Source organism: Pungitius pungitius, chromosome 4 (assembly GCF_949316345.1).
Source record: "Pungitius pungitius chromosome 4, fPunPun2.1, whole genome shotgun sequence".
In the NCBI taxonomy this organism is placed as follows: Eukaryota; Metazoa; Chordata; class Actinopteri; order Perciformes; family Gasterosteidae; genus Pungitius; species Pungitius pungitius.
In genome coordinates this window covers 7,733,955-7,755,113 of record NC_084903.1, presented here as the reverse complement: position 1 = coordinate 7,755,113, position 21,159 = coordinate 7,733,955, and the positions used below count along the sequence as shown (strand labels likewise).

Here is a 21,159-nt window from a genome sequence, read left to right as displayed (position 1 = left end):
TGTCCCACTCACCGATCTCTCTCTCTCTTTTTGTCTACCTAATTGTTTCTCTCTCAGGACGGGAACTTCACCAGAGAAGAAGTGATGCCGTCAGATCCACCAGCCCAAATTATCGGACAGTCCTCCTTCGTGGACTTTGGTGAGTGCACCAGCAAAGAAGTAATTGGCTGTAACAGATGCTTTTTTTAAACCTGAAGATTTAGGCCTCAAAATGTTAGAGGAAAAAACCCAACCTCAAAAACACAGGAAGTCAAAATTGTCTTCACCCAAAAGTACCACTGTGTGTGTGTGTGTGTGTGTGTGTGTGTGTGTGTTGTGTGTGGTGTGTGTGTGTGTGTGTTGCAGATCTATTCCTCTCCTAAGTCCCTTAAGCTTCTACTGCATTTGAAACGGTGTTGCTTCAAAGGTTTCCGAATAGGACTGTCTGGTCTTCTTGGCTTTGGCATTTTCACCAGAGCTATCTCGCCGCATAACTTTCTTCTCCTACACACACAGACACACATACACACACAAAATGCTCACCCCTTACCAAACAGGCTAATCTCACGCCTGCATACAGTGTTGCAAGCACACGACCGCACACAACGCACTCTGGTACACACTCTCAATCTCACATGGAGCCAGATTCTTTTTCATTTTGTGAACATTTTATCCCCTTCAACAATCTTGACCAGTAGTATTCATTGTTCGGCTCAGCTTTACATTCATCCTCTGCAAATCTCCGCTGGCGCTCTAATCTCCAAGCTGCAGCTCGTTTTGCCAAAAGTTTGCCCCTGGTCCCTCCTGTCGGAGCTAACACCTCGTCCAGGGGACGGGGAAGAGTTGTGGTGGCGTCTTGAGCTTGTTTAAGAAGCTAAATACCATTTGGATTAACATGGCCGATGGCAAGGACACATTAAAGGCCCCTGGAGCACCCACTTTTTCAGGGGGTTTTAATACTCAAAACGCTTAAAGCACGCGGACACACACACACACACACATACACAAAGGTGGGAAGAGTCTGTGTTGGTTGTGTTGATGCTGGAGCGTCAGTAACTCTCTCCCCCTTCCCTCAGACAGCATCCCGTTGCACGCGCAATACAATTCTTCCTGTTTATGTTTGTCCTCTGAGCCTTGTGGGTGCTTTTTACGCCGTCGGAATAGAAAGACTGTTTTTCGCTGAATGTCTCCCGGTGCAAATAAGACTACCCTCAGTTATCCCATTCTGGCATAATTGCCTTCCTTTCATTGAAATGTGTTTTTCCCTTTGCCATTATGATCCCCCCTCCACTCCCCAGATGACCAGATGATGGAACTAAATCACGTGGCAATTCAGACTATAAGCTGTTATTTGTTTAAAAATAGCCCTACTCTCATTACGTCTTAAAAGCATGATGCAAAGCAGATTAGATATCTTAACAAGCTTACAGTGTGTTACGGTTTGTTGAGGTTGTTTTTCTTCTGTAACATTGAGATCCATTCTGCCACCGGGACCGACCGGGCTCTTGTGGCACTCGTGCACACAAGCACACACAAGCACACACACACACACACACAAGTGTGCACACTTACTTCCCACTGATAAACACTTCCTTATTGGCAAGATTAATCTGTTAATCTCATTGTAGCTAGGGGTGTCCATCAAATATTTAGTGAACAAACTTCCCCTTCCCAAATTGGCAATAATGTATGAGCCAGAGGGGAAATGACCTATATGTTCTGTGTGTGTGTGTGTGTGTGTGTCACGAGGGAATCTCACAGCGTGTGTTTGTGTAATTGCTGGAGATTTTGTGTGTGTGTGTCTGCGCATTTAATTAACCTCTCTGGGGGCAGCAAACCTCTTTTTGTTCAAATCTCAAGCTTATCTCCACCGACAACTTTTTCATTTTGTTAATCTCTTTTTTTCCCTCCTTCCTTCGGCTGGGAAATGTCACTTGAAGATGGTGCCTTCGTTAGCCGGGGATAGAACCTCTGAGGTCACGCTTATAATAATCTGCCAAATTCTCCGAGAGATGCCTCGCAGGAAAGAGCGTCTCTTATTTTGGCCCCGTTTTGTCCTTCAATCAGCCCCTCCTCCGCTGTCACTGTCTATCTTTATTTCTCTTGATCAACCATACAGCTGCTATCTATGGCTCGTTCGCTTTTCACTCCCGTTTTCCTTCTCCTCCCCCATTTCCCAGTGGAAACTGCTTTGGGCGTCTCTTGAATCTTGTTGTTGGATGAGGGCTCTGTGGTGACCGAGCATCACTTGCGCTAAGCTCATAAATCCCTTTCTTTTTACATTATGCACAAAAGCCTCACTAGGCACTTCACTTAGGAGATGGAGAGATTAGTATTTTACAATGATAACAATTCAGTGAAGGATTTAAAATAGTGTGTGAAAAGCAATACTTATGTAGGTGATTACAGATTCCGTCAGAACATGCTATCTAATAGTGTAACGCTTGAGTTTGGATCAGTCATTATTCCACCTGCATCTGGTTGTCCCTTTCTCTGCCGATAACTTTAATGTTGTCAGGCAGAGACAAAAAAAAACAGAGCTGCGTGCCAACCAGAGCTGATTCAGTGTTTGTCATCACATCAGTGGGGCCGAATGGGAGATCGGGGATAACTCTGATCAGATTGGCTCTGACAAGAATTGCACACTAGACTGAAAGAGAACCTGCACCCTCATGTATTTATTATTATTTAATAACACAAGTCCAGAGTGGATGTGTTTGAGTTCACGTCATATCTGTACTTTCTATTGTAGTTGTATGAAAAATGCAAAAGTGCATCTCCAATAAATATGCGAATATAGAAGTGATAAAACAGGCTTTTTACTGGGTGTGTTCAAGGTGTCATGTTCGTATGGGAATTGTATAAGGAATTGAAGAGCATTCAAATTGTATATGTTCTTGTTTTGGTACCTTTTCCAATGTTTCCACCATTATCTATTCTTAATCTATTCATCCAAAATACTTCAATTGTCCACCTGCTATATCAGCAAATCTCTTCTAACTGTCACTGTTCTGATAATTCAGTGATTGTCTGACCAGCTTTAAGCAGGCTAACTAATCTGATTATAGGGAGGCCCGGAAACAAGACATACAGTATGGCAAATAAAGGAGAGGATTAGCACCCTTCAAAAACCACATGAAGCGTGATAGAGAAGAGAATGGGAAGATGAAATAAAACTGCGGAGGGGAGTGATGTCGAGGAGGAGGAGGAGGAGATGGCAAAAAGAGTAACCAGCAAATGGAGGGAAAGCAGAGAGCAGCGTTGCATCCCCTTAGATAATATACGACGACATCTGTAATGCGGGAACGCAACCTGCTCTACAGAAATGTTAAGCTTCATCTAAGAACTCATTTCGGGAAGCTCATCCAGTGAGCTGCAGCACCCTCAGATATATATATACATGTGGATCCATAAAGTTTTCCTGTATTTAGTAAATGCAGTTTTTAGAACGGTCATAAGCAGTGTGTCCTCTTATTGAGTCCAACGTGATGGGAGTCGTGTACCTGGTGAGGGTTTCCCTTTTGGGACTTTTCATTACTGTGGTCAAGCTCCAACGCTGGCTACTCTTAAAATGAAATTATTGAGTGTGAGTCTTTGTGGAGATATTGTGGTGGTTTTGGTTGAGCTAAATCTGGAGTCTTCAGAGACACTGCCAGGAATTACTGCTTTCGGATATCTGGCTGTGACTGACCCAAATAACTGGATTGGATTTATTCCATGTCTACAGTTGATTACACATGCACGTAAGCATTGTATCAGGGCTGGAAAAGTTCAGTTGGTACATTTTTTTTCTTACTTTGACTATTCTTTTAATTTATTAATTTATCAAGAAACTGTTCAAAAGTCGCTCCTATTTGCTTATGTGAGTCTCTTGTGATCCTGGCTTACACCGGGTTTATTGCGAATGAGTTTACCAAATCTACAACACATGGCAACTTTTTCTAAGATAATGGCAAGTGGATCTGTGGTGCATTTACAGTGACTTACTGGAGTTCAGTTCAAGTATCAGATTCAACACAAACCACCAAGAATGTTCATTACCGTATATTGTTTAAACCGGCTGAAATTAGAAACAGTTAAGTATTTTAATTTCATCAAATATAAGTTGACTAATATGGCATTTGTTCTTTTCAGTTTAGTCAACCAAAAGCTGATGCCTGGTCGCATTGTGGCATTTACATTTAAAAGCCAGTGTTGAGCTCTCTGTGTCTGTAGATTTAAATTGAATTGGACCCAATCTTTTTGCCTCAGTGGCATTTTAGAGCAGGACCGACCATGCCCTACATGAGACATGCTGGAACAGGACCAGGTATTATGAATAATAATGTGATGTGTCTGAACATCTTCCACAGGCTGAACGCATTTGGCTAAACCTGAGGCACGTGTGCACGTTGTGCCTGTGTGTGTGTGTGTGTGTGTGTGTGTGTGTGTGTGTGTGTGTGCGTGCTTGTTCATGGATGCATCGCGGGAATCCGTCCACCCACCCGCCCGTGTTTGTGCGCCAGTGGTTCGGTTTCCAGCGCTAGACTTCTAATGAATGCACAGCATATGCCAGACAAAACAGGCCATCTGCCTTATCACTGAGGTAATTGCATTTTTCAAAGTGACAGCGGCCGATGCATAATTCATCATTAGGTAAAGCACAACGATGTCCCACAACCAAGTGTGTCAGCTCCCTTCCCTGCAGGTAAGATGAAGGGGGGCTGCGCCGCAGCCAGCAGCTCACCGCAATAGGGAGATTCTTTTCAGACGGCGAGACGGGAAACGTGTTTGGAGGTGATATTTAAAGTAGGAAAGGCTGTCGTGCTGCCCGGGAGAGGGAGGGAGGGAGGGAGTGTGTGTGGGTGGATGCCTGTGTGTGTGTGTGTGTGTGTGTGTGTGTGTGTGTGTGTGTGTGTGTGTGTGTGTGTGTGTGTGTGTGTGTGTGTGTGTGTGTGTGTGTGTGTGTGTGTGTGTGTGTGTGTGTGTGTGTGTGTGTGTGTGTGTGTGCAGGTAAGTCAGCATGTTAACAGGACAGCCTATTTCTCTCTGCTCTCCCCTCCGGCGTTCTTTCTCCGCTCATCTTATTATTTTGTGTTACATCCAACGTCTCTTTCTCTCCCTCTTTTCTGTCTGCTTCATTCTCCACTCAACACTCTGCATACATTTTGCACTGTTTTTTTTTTTTCTTCTTCTGTTTCAACCTTCATTTCCCTTTGGTGTGTGTTTTTTTTGTTTCTTCTTTCACAGGCTGTTTTGTCTTGTTTCCGACCAGTCTGCTGAGCTTTCTGACTCACTCCGCTCTTTCGATCTAACATCCTTCATCACTTTCTCTCTCCGTCTCAGACTCCTGCACACCTGCAGGTACCGGGTTCCTGCTCGGGTAGTTGAGATCAGAGTTTTTTGTAATCAGAATCACATAATAACTTGCACCCGAGTTGTGACAGAGATCCCTCCAGATCATATTAATGAGGTAAAAATACGGGAACGGCAGATCTCCACAAACAAGCACCCATTGTTTTTTCATCCCTGGCATTTAGAAATATCCCAATCCATACGCAGATGGTGGAGTCTCCTGGGTTCATAGTTTCAAAAGATCCAATATTCATTTGCATTTCCAACATGCAATTTAATGGAAATCACAAAGTACATCTGACATTAAAGTCAGCATCTTGTGTAAACCTTCATTGAAGGTAAAACCTGCGTCTTATTATTCCAGTATATGCTATGCGGTCTAGATGCATAAGTACTGCTGTAAATTATAAGCACCCACAGTGCTTCGAACTAATTAGCACTATATTTTTAATGCTACAAAAGGTTGATTTGTTTTTGGTTGTGAGATAAAAGAGAAGGGGGGGGGGCATGTGCACGCCAGTCTCTTCTAATACCAACGTAAAGATAGTCATTGTTAATAGTTTGGGTCGCTGATTTGGGCGTCTATGGCCCCCTGCATCCCCCGAACATGCAAATCTCGTTAGATTGACTGTTTTCTAGGTTATTGCGTTCTGAGTCAAAGTACTTCAGTGATGATCAGTCTGCACGGCCGTGGATTCTTTGCAAGCTGGAACTTTTAGGGGCACACTTCTAATGGTGGAAATTGGCCAAAATGTTTAAACGATTACAAATATGGATTAATAAGTAGTAGTCGCTAACTGACTTCATGGCAAATATATGTATACTTCCTGCTCACAATTCTAGTCATTTAATTATGGGAAAACTTTTGTTCTCTTGTCAAATAGAGGTAAGGCAAAGAATGAGGATAGAAGTTACAAAGCCATTACTGCTATTTTCCACTATAAATAATTGTATAGACAGAAACGGTTATTGGGGAGACACAATTGACATAATTTTGTGTCAGGGCGACCGTGTGTCAGACGTTTTAAAAGGTCACGTGCTTTCACTTTCATAATTGGGTTTTTGCACGACCACAAACTAGAACATTACTTTAAACAATGGCAGATAAATGAAATCCAACATTTTTTGATCTATGGTCAACCATATGTGTGAAAGTCCCGGAGAGGCACTCCTTTACCTCTTGACCAGTGTAAATAGGTTCCAAGCTAGAGAGATATGGGGGAGAGATATTTTAAGGACAAGAAGCTCTTACCTTAAAATGACACTTACGAAGGAGGAGACCTACGTCAAATCCCACGTTTCGCCTCCCGCTATTACACCTTTTAACATACAAATACACTATTGCAGAAAGCACACAGTTCTCAGTTCTGTCAGATTTTGGGGGTCTGTAATGAGTCACAGGCTCCCGGCAGCATCCCACCATGTGTGTTGTCACTATTGCATATTGTGATTTGCATAGTTATTGGTGAAGTGTATGAATGCTAATGCATCATGATGCAAATCTGTACCGTCTCTCTCTCTCTCTCTCTCTCTCTCTCTCTCTCTCTCTCTCTCTCTCTGTCTCTCTCCCCATTCCTCGGCCCGTCTCTCCCGGGCCTCCCCTCTTCTCAGCGCATCAACCCACACCTGCAGTGTCCTCTCTCTGAGCAGCCAATCTCCGACACGCCGCGTGAAAAGAGGGAGGCGGGCAGGCGGGGAGGGGAATGATGGTGAAAAAATCGGGGGAGAGATGGACAGAGAAACCGATGCATTAAGACTTGAGAAGGGAGTAATAGGGGAGTGAGTTACTGACAGAGAAGTGAGTCGGGAGAGGAGCAAGAGGAGGAGAGCATGACGGCGAATAAAAGCGAGGCAGATGAAAAGATAGATGAAAGATGGTATTCATGGAGGTAAGGACAGGTGGCACCAAGGGAAGGAGCGAGCGTGTTTGTGTGTGTGTGCGTGTGTGCGGACAGCAAACACCAGAGACCGAATGGGGAGTGACAACCTCTGTAGGACCCGATTAGCACTCATTCTGTCCCCCTCCATCTCTTCCTGTGTCTTTTTTGTTTTCTCTCCTTCCAGTAGCTCTCCGGCTACACATCCTCCCACACTGCAGAGCACGGGCTGCACTCTGTGTGTACCCTTGCTGTCATTAACACCGGCGCTAATGCAACTAATTAGACAGCAATGCCTGTACTTAAATGAGAATAATCAAAATAAAACTCTTTTTTGGCTGCGGCCATCAAAACATAACAAAGTATCAAAACAAAACACTAGATATGTTTTCGACCCCCTGTGCCTAAACGTGAGTTTACTGGCGGTGGTTTAGAAGCGAGACGAATTAGCGGTTGCAAAGTTGTGTTGGAACGGTTCAGGCACTGCAAATGGATGGTCCCTCGATGCTGCACATGAGATCCACATTTTCAGTCCCAGGCAAAGGTGAAGTGCCAGAAACACAGCCGCTTACATTTCCCATAATGCAACTTGATCTTGATGACTGTTAAGCAGCCAACTTTGTAACTGTTAACAATATAGGAGCCCTGGCCATCACCAGGGTTCTTTCATCAGTCTTGAGGCGAAACCCACAAATGACTTTATTCCCTTGTTCTTCGAGCTGAGCAGTACTCGAAATGGTGGCTAAAATGATCTTTAAGTGTTAAAGTGGTAAGTCAATAGACATATAATTAAGTGATGGCTTTCGTAATTCAATATTGGTTTATTTAGAAAGCACTGAAGATTAAGTGGTCACAGCATGCCTAGCAGGAGTGTCTGCTGGCTTTCACTCACTTCACACGTAGTCAATTTAAGATGGTCACATTCTTTCACTGTCAGACAACATAAGCATTCTTAAGACATCACTTCAGGCCAAGAAATGTGACATGGTAATTTGTAATTATAATAATCTAATTTCTAAAAGATCTGTGCATATAATGCATAACAAGTGCATCATTTCATGTTTAGTCCTCATTTTATTTCATTAGTCTGTTCTGCAATTAACATGGAATGAAACACAGTGTATGTTATGAAGAGATTTTCTGATATTCTGCCCCACAAACAGCTCTTTGGTTTTTCTGTATTTCTCTGTCCACACACTTTTTTTATTATTTGCCTCTACACAGAAATCAACTAAACCAATTGTAATCTATTGAGACACGACTGTTGGCATGTATTGTGATATTTCTATCCAGATTGTTCTGCTTGGGTAATATAAGACAATAAACAAATCTTACTTCGTAAACAGGACAACTTTAATTTCAGTGAGGCTCGTCAACCACAGACCGTTTGACAGGTTTTCTTATAGGATTTTTATAATGCAACAGTACAAGAGGAACCTGTTCATTTATTATCTTGAGCAGCACATCTGCTCGTCCGTCACACTTTCTCTGTTCTCTGCCTGGCTCGGCGGTGGAGAGACGGCCACTCTCCTCCTCGCCGGCTTTTTGTACCGTCAGTCATCATCAATGTCACTCGCTTTTCCATTTCACGTGGCGCAACATCTGTTCGCGGGCGCTGCACTCGCCCCGTTGAAATGGACGCGGAGGCGCAGTGCGGCGAGAGAAGCCCGGAAGCAGTTTGGCCTCTGCGACTGGTGTCAATCAATACTATTGACCTGACTATTTTGTGTAACAATCGGAGCGGCAGCTAACGGCGATCAAACTAATCGTTTGATCCGAAGACAAATACCAAAACGCTGCTACTCATGGCTACTGTTCAGTCAGGTTGAGGCACAAATGAGACAATTCAAGTTATTCAGGGCACATGTACACACATCCAAATCTAAAAGTGTTAACAACCAGCTGCACATATTCCTCAAGTCCAACACCACACATTATGCTGCAAAACCATTGTGCGTCCATCCTCCCTGTAACACACAGTAACTCTCAGGGCTTAAGTTAATACGAGCAGCCTCTGCTATGATTCAGCATCCTCACACTGTTTAGTTACAAGATTTTCCCAATTGAAGACCCAAAGTAGATCACGTCTCTCTCTCTGCAGATGTAAACGTAGTGAAGAAATATTTCATCATTCAGTCGACAACCCATAATGAACGGTTGTTATGTTGTGTGAGTGTTTGGTAATCTGAAACTAGACTAGACGCACTGAGGGGCTCATGCTTCGACGAGTTGCTGTTTTGATTTTGGGAGGCGCTACACCTGCCATCGTGCATTAGATGAAGCCTGTGAGGAATTCTGATAATAATTAATAGCGCTCAGAATCAGTGGAGAAGAAGATTCTTAAAGTCAGTCGCTGTTGTTAAAAAGGATCAAAGAGCTGAGTGCCGCTCTGTGTGTGTTTGTGTTTGTTTGTGTGGTTTTTTTACTCTGAGGAAACAAGCAGGTGTTCCTGTGATCCGGCTCACGCGTGGAGCAGGAGCGCTTACTTTGTTGCCAGAGACGCGTGTGGCGTTCTGACGGAGGGAAATGATTAAAAAAAGGCCGTTTTCAGAAAACAAAGGATCAGTCCTCCCTCTGGTTCAGTCCAAACATGTTGCTACTCGGCCTAATTCTCTGTGTCTGTTTTCCGGCAGATGGTGACGGCTACCAGGACCACCTCCTCCCCGTCTGTCTGGATGCCACCTGTCAAAGCGGCGCCATCTACATGGTCAAGTCGGGCTCAAAAGAGGTACATGACGCACACGAGTCGTTCTAGTGGACTCGCCTGGTTCTTTTACTCAGCAAACCACTTGAACATGTATCACTCTTCCATGAGTTGGACTTTGAAGTGCGATCCTATTCTACCAATCATAACGCCTTTCTGTACTTGAATCTGTCAGACACCACCTTGTTCCTTTCTCCACCTCACTGATTTTGCCGCTGATGTTTTCTTCTAGTTCTTATTACATTCAGAGGAGGCGTAGAAACCAGAGTTGCCAATGTTAACCAATGTTAGGAGATTTTTTGATTATTTGGGCCGTGGTTGCACTTTTTAACGTGACTTTTGGAACCAGATGTGCTGGATTCGAACATGGCTGTGCACGCATTCGTGGCTCCACAGTTGATACAATGATTAACACACATTCCCATCAATTTCTTAACAATTAAAACCCTGTTAGGTCATTTAAAAGCTTTTTAATTTGAAGCAGCACACGTTCGTTTCTCCCTCTTGTCTATTTCAGGAGGGCATTAAACGCGCAGCTTACTGCTATAGAAAAGCCTCGGGGCCGAGCCGGCGGGTGTCACTCGGTTTGCAGAGCCGTGTGAGATGGCAGTAACAGATACACACGTGCACACCTTCAATCCCATCTGAATAATACACAGCGTACACGTGCACGGATGAGCTCGCGCACAGCTGCTCTCACAGGAACTCTCTCACTCACACACACACACACACACACCACCTACGTAGCATCTTGTGTGATTCTTTTCAGTTACATCCCACCAGTTGGCAAGAGACCCCGCTTTCAGCTTCCTTCCTCTGCAACCAGAGAGGAAGCTTTTCTTTTTTCCCCCAATACAAAATAGAAATATTACAGGCTTATCTGCATTTCCCTCCCTACACAAAATACACTCACTCACACACACAGCTGCTCATGTGGACGTGCTTTTTTTTGCCTGTCAGCAAAACAAAGAGTAGGACTTATCTGCACTGATGGATGAAGTGAACGCATGTTGTGTTCTGCGTGTGTTTGTGAGACTGTTGTCATTGTCAGAGAGAGAGAGAGAGAGAGAGAGAGAGAGCGCTCTTTGGTTATCTGCATAGCCATGTTGATGTCAGTTGTGCATCATTGTTTGTGGTACAAACACTCATATGAGCCAATAATATTGCCTGATCCTACACCACTGTGGGGGCGTGTCTCCATGACAGCAGATGTCTCCCCTTGAGGAGAGATCATTTTGGAGAAAGATGAGGGGTAAGGAAGGGAGGAAGGAAACAGGAATCCAAAGGGGGGAATTGGAAAAGAAAAGAGGACTTAATGAATGGAAGGAGGGAGATGGAAAAAGAGACAGGTGGGAGAAAGAGGAGGTGGAGAAGGAATGACGGTAAGTTGTCCCCTCATTGACACACCTCATCAGAGGGTGGATAAGAGGAATGTGTGTGTGAGACGTGCTCGGATGCTCTCGGGCGATGCGCCGACGTCCCGCTGAGTAGAAACTAGCGTGTGTCTGTGGTCCAATCTCTGCACGGCAATTTGCACCTTCCCTTCGTGGGGTCTGCCTGTACTTCCGCCTTTGCTTCAGCATATTGAACGAAACCGCTCAGGGGGCATCCAGCAATCTTCTCGCTTCCCTCGCTGTCGTTACAGACACACTCATCACATTTATTGTGCTCTTATTTCTCTCTGCCCAAATTCTGTAAACAATTGGATGTTCCTGCGGAGCTCGATGTTCTCGTGGGCCTGTGGGTGTTAACAGCGAGGACAAGGACATTTAGGCAAAGAAAAGCAAACCAAAAGGTGACCTTTATGTCTTTTCATTAGCTGGATGGAAACATCTACCACACATCAGAATAGATTCACTAGAACAAGCCTAAAGGAAGTGTGCATTAAAGACCAGTTCAGCACAGCGCCATCATTTCAAAATATCATGTCTCATATCTTTGATGGGGGGGAAGTGGTGATGTCTTGCTTGTACTGCAGCGTTTGCCGGAGCACCAGGTCGTTCGGTCTGCGTCTTGAGTGCCACACTTAGATGGTTACGGGCGAGATCGCTTCACTACTCGCTTCTAATTGACACGCCATCGCTCAAAATGCAAATCGATATACGTATATTCTGGATACATTTTACCAATAGAATTCCCTCGACCCTACCGGGTGAAATCTCATATGCTGTGAGTGATATCGTGACATCCGCTGTGTGGATGAGAGCCCTCTATACGCAGAAGCTGACAAGTTTCCCTCTCAAAAGGTGAATATGCGACTAGCCGCCCATCCATGGCATCGCTTCCCTTGCTTCACCAGCACACAAGGTGGCCTAGAGTTTGGTGGGGTGACGCTTGGTCGTCTCATTGAACTTTTGTAAAAACAAAACTTTAGTTTAGTTTGGAAGTGCAATATTCACTGGCTGATTTAATATCGTAGTACAAAACAAAGCAATTTCTTCAGCTTGCGTGAACAACAGACCTCATTTCAGGCATTGGACCCTATCCCAGTGACTCTAGTCAGATCACATGGTAATACCCGGTGTAAACGTGACCATTTATAGTGACTGAAACCAGAAATGCTGGAATGCAGCTTTCTCATACACGTTCCTTAAGGAGTGATTGACTCTGACTCTACGGCTGCAAGGACATCTTTGGGTATTTTGTTTCTGTTATTTCTCACTCCCCAATGTTGACTCTTACAATTTGGTGTCGTGATCATTTTGTTAGTTTTCTTCTATGTCCTTCAGTGGTGACAAAGTCAGCTCGCTCTAAGCCTTTCTCAATGCCAATGCAAGAAGCTTTTTTTTCTTCTTTTTTTTCCTTTTTGTGGTCCTTTGGTAACACTCCCAATTTACACACGCGCACGAATGCTAAACGCACACACCGCCCCCTTGAAGACAGAGCCAGCTGCCCACGCGGTGTGAGGGCTGCCAGTTTGAGCTAGACGACCTCCTCCCCGTCATCCCAGTCACTGGTCAGAGAGGTGACACTGGCGGCAGGTAGCAGTGTCCCCTCCCTGCCTAATTGCAAATACACTGACATATGGTCTCACTCCATCTCTGGCTCCCGCGCAAACTGCCTTTCACCAGGGAGAAACTATGACCTCATCTGCACCTGTTGATTAACAGCAATCTGTGTACTGTGGCTCAGGGTAGTGGTCCACTCTGCTAATGCTAATGCAGGAGCTGATGCATCGGAAAAAACCTCACCGTGCTCTCCTCGCGGCGCATTAACAAAGCCACCAGAAGTTAATAATGAATTTATTAAAGAATTAAGTGCACGGAATCGTAATAGAGGGGTGGTCTGCAAATGTAGACCTTCACGGCGGAGTGTGGATGTCTCGTCTTTGTTGGTCAGACTTTAAAAAGCCCAGTCCAGCACCACGAGCCGATAAATCCATGAAACCTCACACACAACAGAGTCCTCTGAGGGACGTCAAACAAACCAAGTCATTCAATATTTTCCTTGCCGTTCTGCTTAGTGTATTCAAATTATATTTTAGCTTAAATTCTTCACACGTTTGGTCACCTTAATGACTATGGTAACATACATAACACCACCCTCGTAGTATTGCCCATAGGTGTACTGCAGCAGTACCCGTTGACAATGCTCTGCTACGTAGTCCTCCGCCTCACACCCCATGCCGTCCTTCAGTGCCAGCTCTAATGTGGTAAGCATTGCAGTCATTATACCGGTGGCATCATAAAAGCTATCGCTTCATTACACGCCTGGTTTTTCCGCTTGTTGTTTTTGAGCATTTTATTGCCTCAGACAGCCTCGTTGTCTGTCGACGTTGGAGCGCCTCCCCGCATCACCTCATAAACTCCACCTCTGCCGCAGGCCTCCCACGTTTTAATTTCTTGGCCTAATGAAGCGGGAGCGCCCTCCGCCAAGTAGAATCAGGGGGAATCTAAAAGCGTGCTGTTTCTTTTTTTTCACTTAAGTCATCAGCAAAGCCGGGAGAGCGATTTCATGTCGGGGGCTTGTTTTTGTTCCCCTGCTTGTTTTTCATGGGCATTTCAAGAGGCATCCTTCCGTGCCCTGTGTGAGCGTGTGCGCACAATCCCACAATACGCTGCCTGTACGCGGCTGTGATTCCCGACTGCTTGATAAAAAGCTATTTGTATGCGGGAGCCGTCCCCTCGCTGCCATTAAAGGTATCAGGTTACCTGGCGAGTACCAATCCCATCATCGTCTTCATCTCCATTACTTGGGTCATTTGGATCCCTGCGCTAAAAGACGCACACACGGAGCCACACGCGGACTCGATTCAGTTTTAATATGTTGACATTTGAACCTGCGAATATGGAGTTGTTTAGACGGAGGATCGCTCTGTTGGACTGGGACGGCGTCAGGAGGACCGATAATTCCAAGGTCCAAAGACACACACTTGACATTATTCAAATAATCTGTTATATTTAGTGGTTAAATGTCAAAACTTTCACAGCCCAGAGGAAGGAGTAACTGCCTCATGATTTATTTAAGGAGCACCGTTGTCATGCTGGCTATCCATTTTAGTTCCTCAAATGAAGAAAGATTTCATTAGATTACAACCTTTAATATCCTCACGGAGGTCCTTATGGTTTCCTCCCAATTCCCTGCACAATGCTGCTGAGCAATAAAAAAACACTCAGGAGGTTGTGGGGGTCAGGGGGGGCTTACAGGGTGCGTACTCCCTTCTGCTCAATACTGATCGTATGACTTCCGCTTTCGCTGTTGGGCTTTGTGATGCCGTCTGCCATTTTACCTCCATTGCTGTAAGTGCTGTGTCATCCGCCTTTGCTCCGCCGTACATCCGCACAGTATCATCATCAAATATCAGAGGCATTGGGTGTATGTTTTAGAGGCAATCAAGCTTTCTGCCCGGAAACAATATAATGTTTAATTTACAGCGAGACAGCCACGATAATGCCGGTCTTGCAATTTTAATTAATTAAGAATTTGGCAGGCTTAATTTGGACTAATGAATCCCGCTTGATTAAGTACCTATATCATGTTTTCAAGGGGGTCTGTGTATGAAAACGTGCCTCGCTTATCTATTGTTTTTAGTCTCTTCATTCCAGCATCTTTATTTTTTTTCTAAGGCTGTTTATCTGTATTGGACTTTCTTTTCCATCCTCCTCTGCTCTTCCTTCAGACTGCCTGTAGCTAAATGCCATTTGTTTGTGTATCAACATCTCTTCTCCAGTTCAATCCGCAGCTCCACAGAGCCCACATACAACCCAACGCGCAACAGGCTTTCCGACATATTCTTTTTGACGAGGTGCTGTTGGTATTCTCCCCGCTCTTCCTTTCCCGTCCTCTAATCAGCGCTAGAAAAGAAGCGGCAGACATTGCACTGATCGCCTTGGGGGCGGCAGCAGCACAGTGTTCTGGCGATAAGGCCGGCGACCAGCGAGGGCCTCGGAGGGAACGGAGCGCGAAGCGGTGGAGTCCAACGAGAAGATAACTCAGCCGGGAATTCATTTGCCCTGTGGACCAACCCCCCCAAACCAAAAACATTGATGATGTGGTGGCATTTAAAAAAAACGGTCAACCTTTTTTTCATTTTAATTATGTCTATCACCTTTCCCATCACTCCTCCATGACTCCTCCATCCCTGCCCTACTTTCAGAATCAGTAGATCTCTTAACCTGCTTACCTCCATGTGTTTTTTTTTTTTTTTTTTACATTATTATAATGGTTCCAACTCTTTGAATGTCCCCGATATGTGCACGGCTCTCTCTCTCTCTCTCTCTCTCTCTCTCTCTCTCTCTCTCTCTCTCTCTCTCTCTCTCTCTCTCTCTCTCTCTCTCTTCCTATCTCTCTGCCAGCCACCAACGGAGTGTTCATTTCCAGCACTCCCATCCACTCCGGACGGCAATAATCATTGAGGCCTTGCGCCCCTACGGCTTCATCGCAACATCACTCAGCAGCCATTTAATGAGAGCTTGACTGGGCCCCAGGCTCACTCTTCTCCTGTGAAAAATGTTCAGCCAGCTTTGTCACTCCTCTGCTTTTCTGATGCCATCTGCACGGCGTGTAGGGGAGCATAATTAGTATCGTCCTGCACTCACTTCTGCCCAGTACAGTCTCAGTCTAAGTGACAAAACATACAGGCCTTGAAGGTTAATGTATGTGTGTAGTGCCTCCCTTCAAAATAAAAGTGTTGTGCCTGTTTTACGGTTAAATTTGTTAATTGCTTGGGCTCATTTAGACAATTATGGGACCCATGGATTAAATTAAATCTACAACAACTTACATTGAATCCTCTCTACAGTTATGCTCGTGCAACTATTTTTACTACTTAGATAATTGGTCCAATTTATATGTTGGTACAACAGCTTCATTGTGTGTAATCAGGAAACATCTTATATCTTTAGGAAAATGAAATTAGTGACATCTAAATTATGTTTTACCAAAATCTGAATGTGAAGAGGAAATTCAGTGGTGATCTTGTTTTGTTCCATAGATTTAATGTTATTACACAGCATCAAGCTAAATGTATGATGTTACGGTGGTTTGATTATGGCCATTTATAGTTTTTTGTATTTTCGTGACGGAAACACTGAAGGGCGCATCGGCACTGAACTCCCCTGTGTGCAGAGATCTGATCTTTTTTACCTTATCGTTATACTTTGGTATTAAAGAATTCAGAATGCAACTTTCTAGCCCACATCAAAATTGTCCGAGACCTCATCTTCTGAACAACGGCACCTAAACAGTTACAGTGTCAGGAGTTACGACACAGTCGTTGTGGGGGACACTCATGGCCGTGTTATTCTGAGTGATAGATTTCAAACTGAATACACGTAGGCCGATGTTGTCCTTATTGAACATGCTAGTCGTATTAGGAGCAATTACTGTAGAGACAGTTCTGGGGAGTGACTCTCTGCTCCTGCTCTCTCTGTTTAACATTCATGAATACACCTTTGGTAGAACTCTTTGATATACATACACACACACACACACATACCCACCAAGCATCTGAACTTGTAATTTAGAGTCAAACTTTAAGCTTTCTTTTTGCATGCAATTCAACTCAACTGGTGTTTATCATTTCAAAATCCATGATTGAACTATAGAAATTATAGCGGCTGATACTGGATTTTTGAAGACAATGCTGATCATGACGTTTTTTTTCTCAAAACAAATCTAAATAACAGCCAAAGGTTTTAACATTAACTGATAACGAGTCCCTTGGATTTGCTTTTTGAGACTATTTTGGCCAAGATAAGTGAGTAATTTCACGGTTGAATAGATCAATTCGGCCGTTCTCTTTCTCTTGGACCGAAAGAATATAGTGGTGGCTCTTTAATCAAGTGATGCCAACCCTAGATTGGCCTCTCTGATTTGTAAGCTTTATTTGCATTTCACTGACTGGTATTTTTTTTTTTTGTCCACCCCATCGCCCCACGTCAATAGGCACAAACTGATGGAAAGGCCTCTTTCCAACACAAACTAATTGCAGCCTCACTAGACTCTATAGTGAGGCTGCAATTGGTTTTAATGATATGCTTTATATAAAAGAGCATATAATTGATTCAACCTCCATCTGAAACATTTCGAATAGGTGAGCATTAAAACAGACACAAAGGAACAATTTAGAAAGGTGTAGTTATTAGACCACATTAGCTTTAGCTAAGTGTAGCTAATAAACCTCCTACTAAGTGACGAGACCTGTAATAAGACTGTATTAGTCTAATGAAGACCACAATTATAGATTAGATTAGTTACAAGTCGGTACTGAATGGTGATACACGCGGCTCCTCAGTGGATCTTTGTTGTGTCCTAATGGGGTTTTCGGGGAAGGGTTAGGGCTGATAATGCATTCTGTGACCAGCACTTAGTGAAAGACGATACGTCATGACTTAAATGCCTTAAACCAGCGTGTGCTGTGGCAGGCGCTAAGTGAAGTGGCATTCATATTAAGCTCGAGGTAGTTAGTATTGAAAGCACTCTAGTGTGATCTCCTCCATAGTTTGATTCTTACATTCCGGATACATCAGTCGCTTGTGGTATTACAGGCGTTACCTTGGCATTTGAATTGTCAAGATGAGGGAAAGACGCCTTGTTAAAACGGTGGGAGAGCTGGTTCGGTCCTCGGTTGTGACGTGGGATGATGGCATTGAAGGCCAAACTGAAGTCAGGACAACTGAGTGGATTGGCGGTTCGATGGCAGGCCCGGCTAACCTGTGTGTCAGTGTGTCCCTGTTAACCCCAACATTACTCCTGCAGCTGTGAATACCGTGTGGATGGGTGATTGTTAGTTACTGATGGGCAATTATGTTATCGGGCTCAATCCCATTCAGACGCGTTCCTTTGATTATCTTCCACTCGGTTCAGATTGGTTCCGTCACAACTCGGGTGCTGCTCTTTCTATTAGGCTTTGTTTTGGGACCCCCGGCGTGGAGTTGCTGAATTGATGATTTACACGTCTATGGAAGTAAATAATAGGATTTGCTTTTGATTACCTCTCGAGAAAATGCTTTTCTTAAAGTTTTTCTTTAGTCTGAGTTTGCACAGCACTAGAGATTGCAGTACGCTGGGCAATCTTGGAACGAACTTCAATCATATTGTTATGTGGCTTCAATGTTAAGTGTTTCACAGTCATATTTGAGTTTGTTTTTCACTGTTAAAGAGCTCCTGAAACTCTCGCCAGGGGTGTGTTATTGGTGCTGTTAATGCCCTTCACTCGCACCATCACTCTCATCCACTGGAACCAGCATTTCCGAGTGGTTTAAAAATATATACGGCGAATCGGCATGGCTTTGATTTTGGATTTTTGAATTTAGAATTTATTTTTTTAGTTGCCCAAACTGCACGTTGTGGTGGTAAATATTGCAGATCATGGTAATGAATTCATAAAATGCTGAGATGAAAACATATCACACAGTGCAGGCTGTCTGCATTTACAGAAACACCGGGGGTAGGCGGCTTGAACCGCTGCTACACAAATCACTTCCTACAGTCGGCATAGTAAGAAATCAGAAAGTCTTAAATATGGGATTTTTCCTTCTTTGTGCATTGCACTTATCCTTTGTGTTTTGTCGTATTTGTGTCCACCGTCCAATACATGCCTGATGGAAAAGCACCGCCAAGACCTGCGTTACTATGCCAGTGTGAAACCAGCGTGTTATCGCATAATATGGTCAAGTGCAGAGATCACACTTTAATGGGCTTCACATCAAACTGACTGAGTTTGCTTTGGAATTTTTTTCCTCACTGAACAATTCAACACATTGTGAGTCTTCAAACCATCGATGTAGAAAAGAGAAGAATAGAGAAGAAAAAAATAGAGACCCTTTGGTGCTGCTCTTGAGTTAATTGATTCTAAACGTGCTGTATGGGTTAGATTTATTCATATCATTTTGGGTTTTATTCTCCATCTTATATTGTGCCTTTATGTGTTCTATCTAATTCATTCCCATACAATTTACAAGTAAGAACAGGCCTGAATGTCTGCTGTTTGTGTTTTACTATGTTTACCCTCCTGTTCTCTACTTTAACTCTTCACGATTGAGTCCAGCGTGGAATTGCTCAGTTTCCGCTTGATGTGTGATTTTGTTTTTGCACTGTTGCAGTGGGTGCCGGTGCTGCCCGATTTCCATGGCAGAGGGACGACCTGGAGCTTTGTGCTGGGGAAACACAGCCAGCCCTTGGCGCTGCACTTTGGGGACTACAACCTGGACGGCTTCCCCGACGCCCTGGTGGTCCTCCGCAATACCAGCGGCAGGTAGGACAGATGTTGAGAACTTGTGTGCGAAACTGTTAAGACGGGCATGTGAGTTTTTTTTGTCGGCTCATTTTGGATGACGCACACACACAGAAGGTAGAGTCAACTTTGGTTCCTCTGAGGCCTTATTTAAGGTAACGTCTAGTAAATTAATGAGCTTTTTCTGAAACCGAGCCAAATCTTGCCTGGCAGGGGTTGCCTTGGAATCCTGTCAAGTAGGTCCCTGAACCCCACTCCAGCTAATCGCCTCAGTGCTGTGCCTTTATCGGTGCAGAGGCACGCTGTCTCAGCATGTCCAGGGACTGCACGCAGAGCACACGGTTACATGCGTACGGTGCTTGCTTTGTTACCACGCAGAAATGTATTATAGAAGAATCTCAGATTTCATGCTAATTCACATGCTCTCGTTTGGTCACAAACGCTGGCTTCAATGTGTCGTCCACGTCAAACGTGTCGTGTAACATTCCCTGTTGTGATGAGATTATACTAATTGTAGTATTCCAACCAAGTGAAATTGATTGGAACCTAATAACTCAAGATATTTAAATGGCTCATGTAAACCAGTTCATGTTTTTAATCATCACAACTACAACAATTTTGAATATATATTTTAACGCTGATGCGCCTACGTAAAACTATGTATACAAAGGTCGATTCGTTCAACATTCTATACATGAGATTTTTAAGTATAATAAATGGCATAAATGAAGGTGTTGACTCTTTGACCTGCATGGCACTGTACATATGGAGATTTCATATATGTTGCACATGACAATGGGAATCTGCTGCGTTCTGGCATGATGAAGAAGTGATTAACATCCAGTTCACTAGAGAACGGAGCGGGACAGGCCAGCACTACGGTACGGGTGGTCTTCAGTGTTGGGACAAGGCAGCTGATAAGCCGGCCCTTTTTTAAAAGTCACCACAGCATGCGCCAGGACGCAAGCACCACGGACACTAGTGTGTGTGTGTGCGTGCGTGCGTGTGTGTTGACACACCTATTCACGGATTATCCGGGCACCGAGATGAAGATAAGATAGCCAAAGGGGCCATGGCTGTGATTGTCGATGCATTCTGATTGTTTTCTGTGTGTGTGTGTGTGTGTGTGTGTGTGTGTGTGTGTGTGCGTGTGCGTGTGCGTGTGTGTGTGTGTGTGTGATTTAATGCTGGTGTTGTGTCAGAAATAGTAAGATGTTGGGACATAGCTTCAAAAGATTCACAGACACTCGCACGTGTACTCGTGAATTCTACTTTTCTTGTCTAGGCTCTATGTAATCAGCAGTAAGTCCTATCGGGATTAACTCTTTGCAGTCGCCCTCATCTTGAAATGACTTCGGTCTCAGCGGCGTGCAAAGCCATAGCCGCTGCCCACACCCTCTTCCCTTCCGCTTACTTTTCTCAATTTAAGCCGGGCCATTGTAATCCCACACTGGGCCCGCGGGTATTATTAGTGCTTCCCGATACAGCCTGACCCTTTAAAGCCATCACCATCATCATCATCATCATCATCAGGAAGGATGAAGAGATGATAAGAGGTCAGGGACATAGCTCAGCATGTTAGAGAGTAT

The 21,159-nt window shown here is 44.2% G+C and overlaps 1 protein-coding gene across 1 annotated transcript in view; it reads left to right on the top strand.

Moving 5' to 3' along the window:
- Window positions 1–21,159, top strand: part of itfg1 (integrin alpha FG-GAP repeat containing 1) — a 100,899-nt gene that overhangs the window by 28,301 nt on the left and 51,439 nt on the right. Inside the window, exons 8-10 of the mRNA XM_037483738.2 lie at window positions 58–139; window positions 9,824–9,918; window positions 19,440–19,591. Of these exons, the coding sequence (XP_037339635.2) occupies window positions 58–139; window positions 9,824–9,918; window positions 19,440–19,591 (329 nt within the window). The remainder of the gene's footprint in view (window positions 1–57; window positions 140–9,823; window positions 9,919–19,439; window positions 19,592–21,159) is intronic.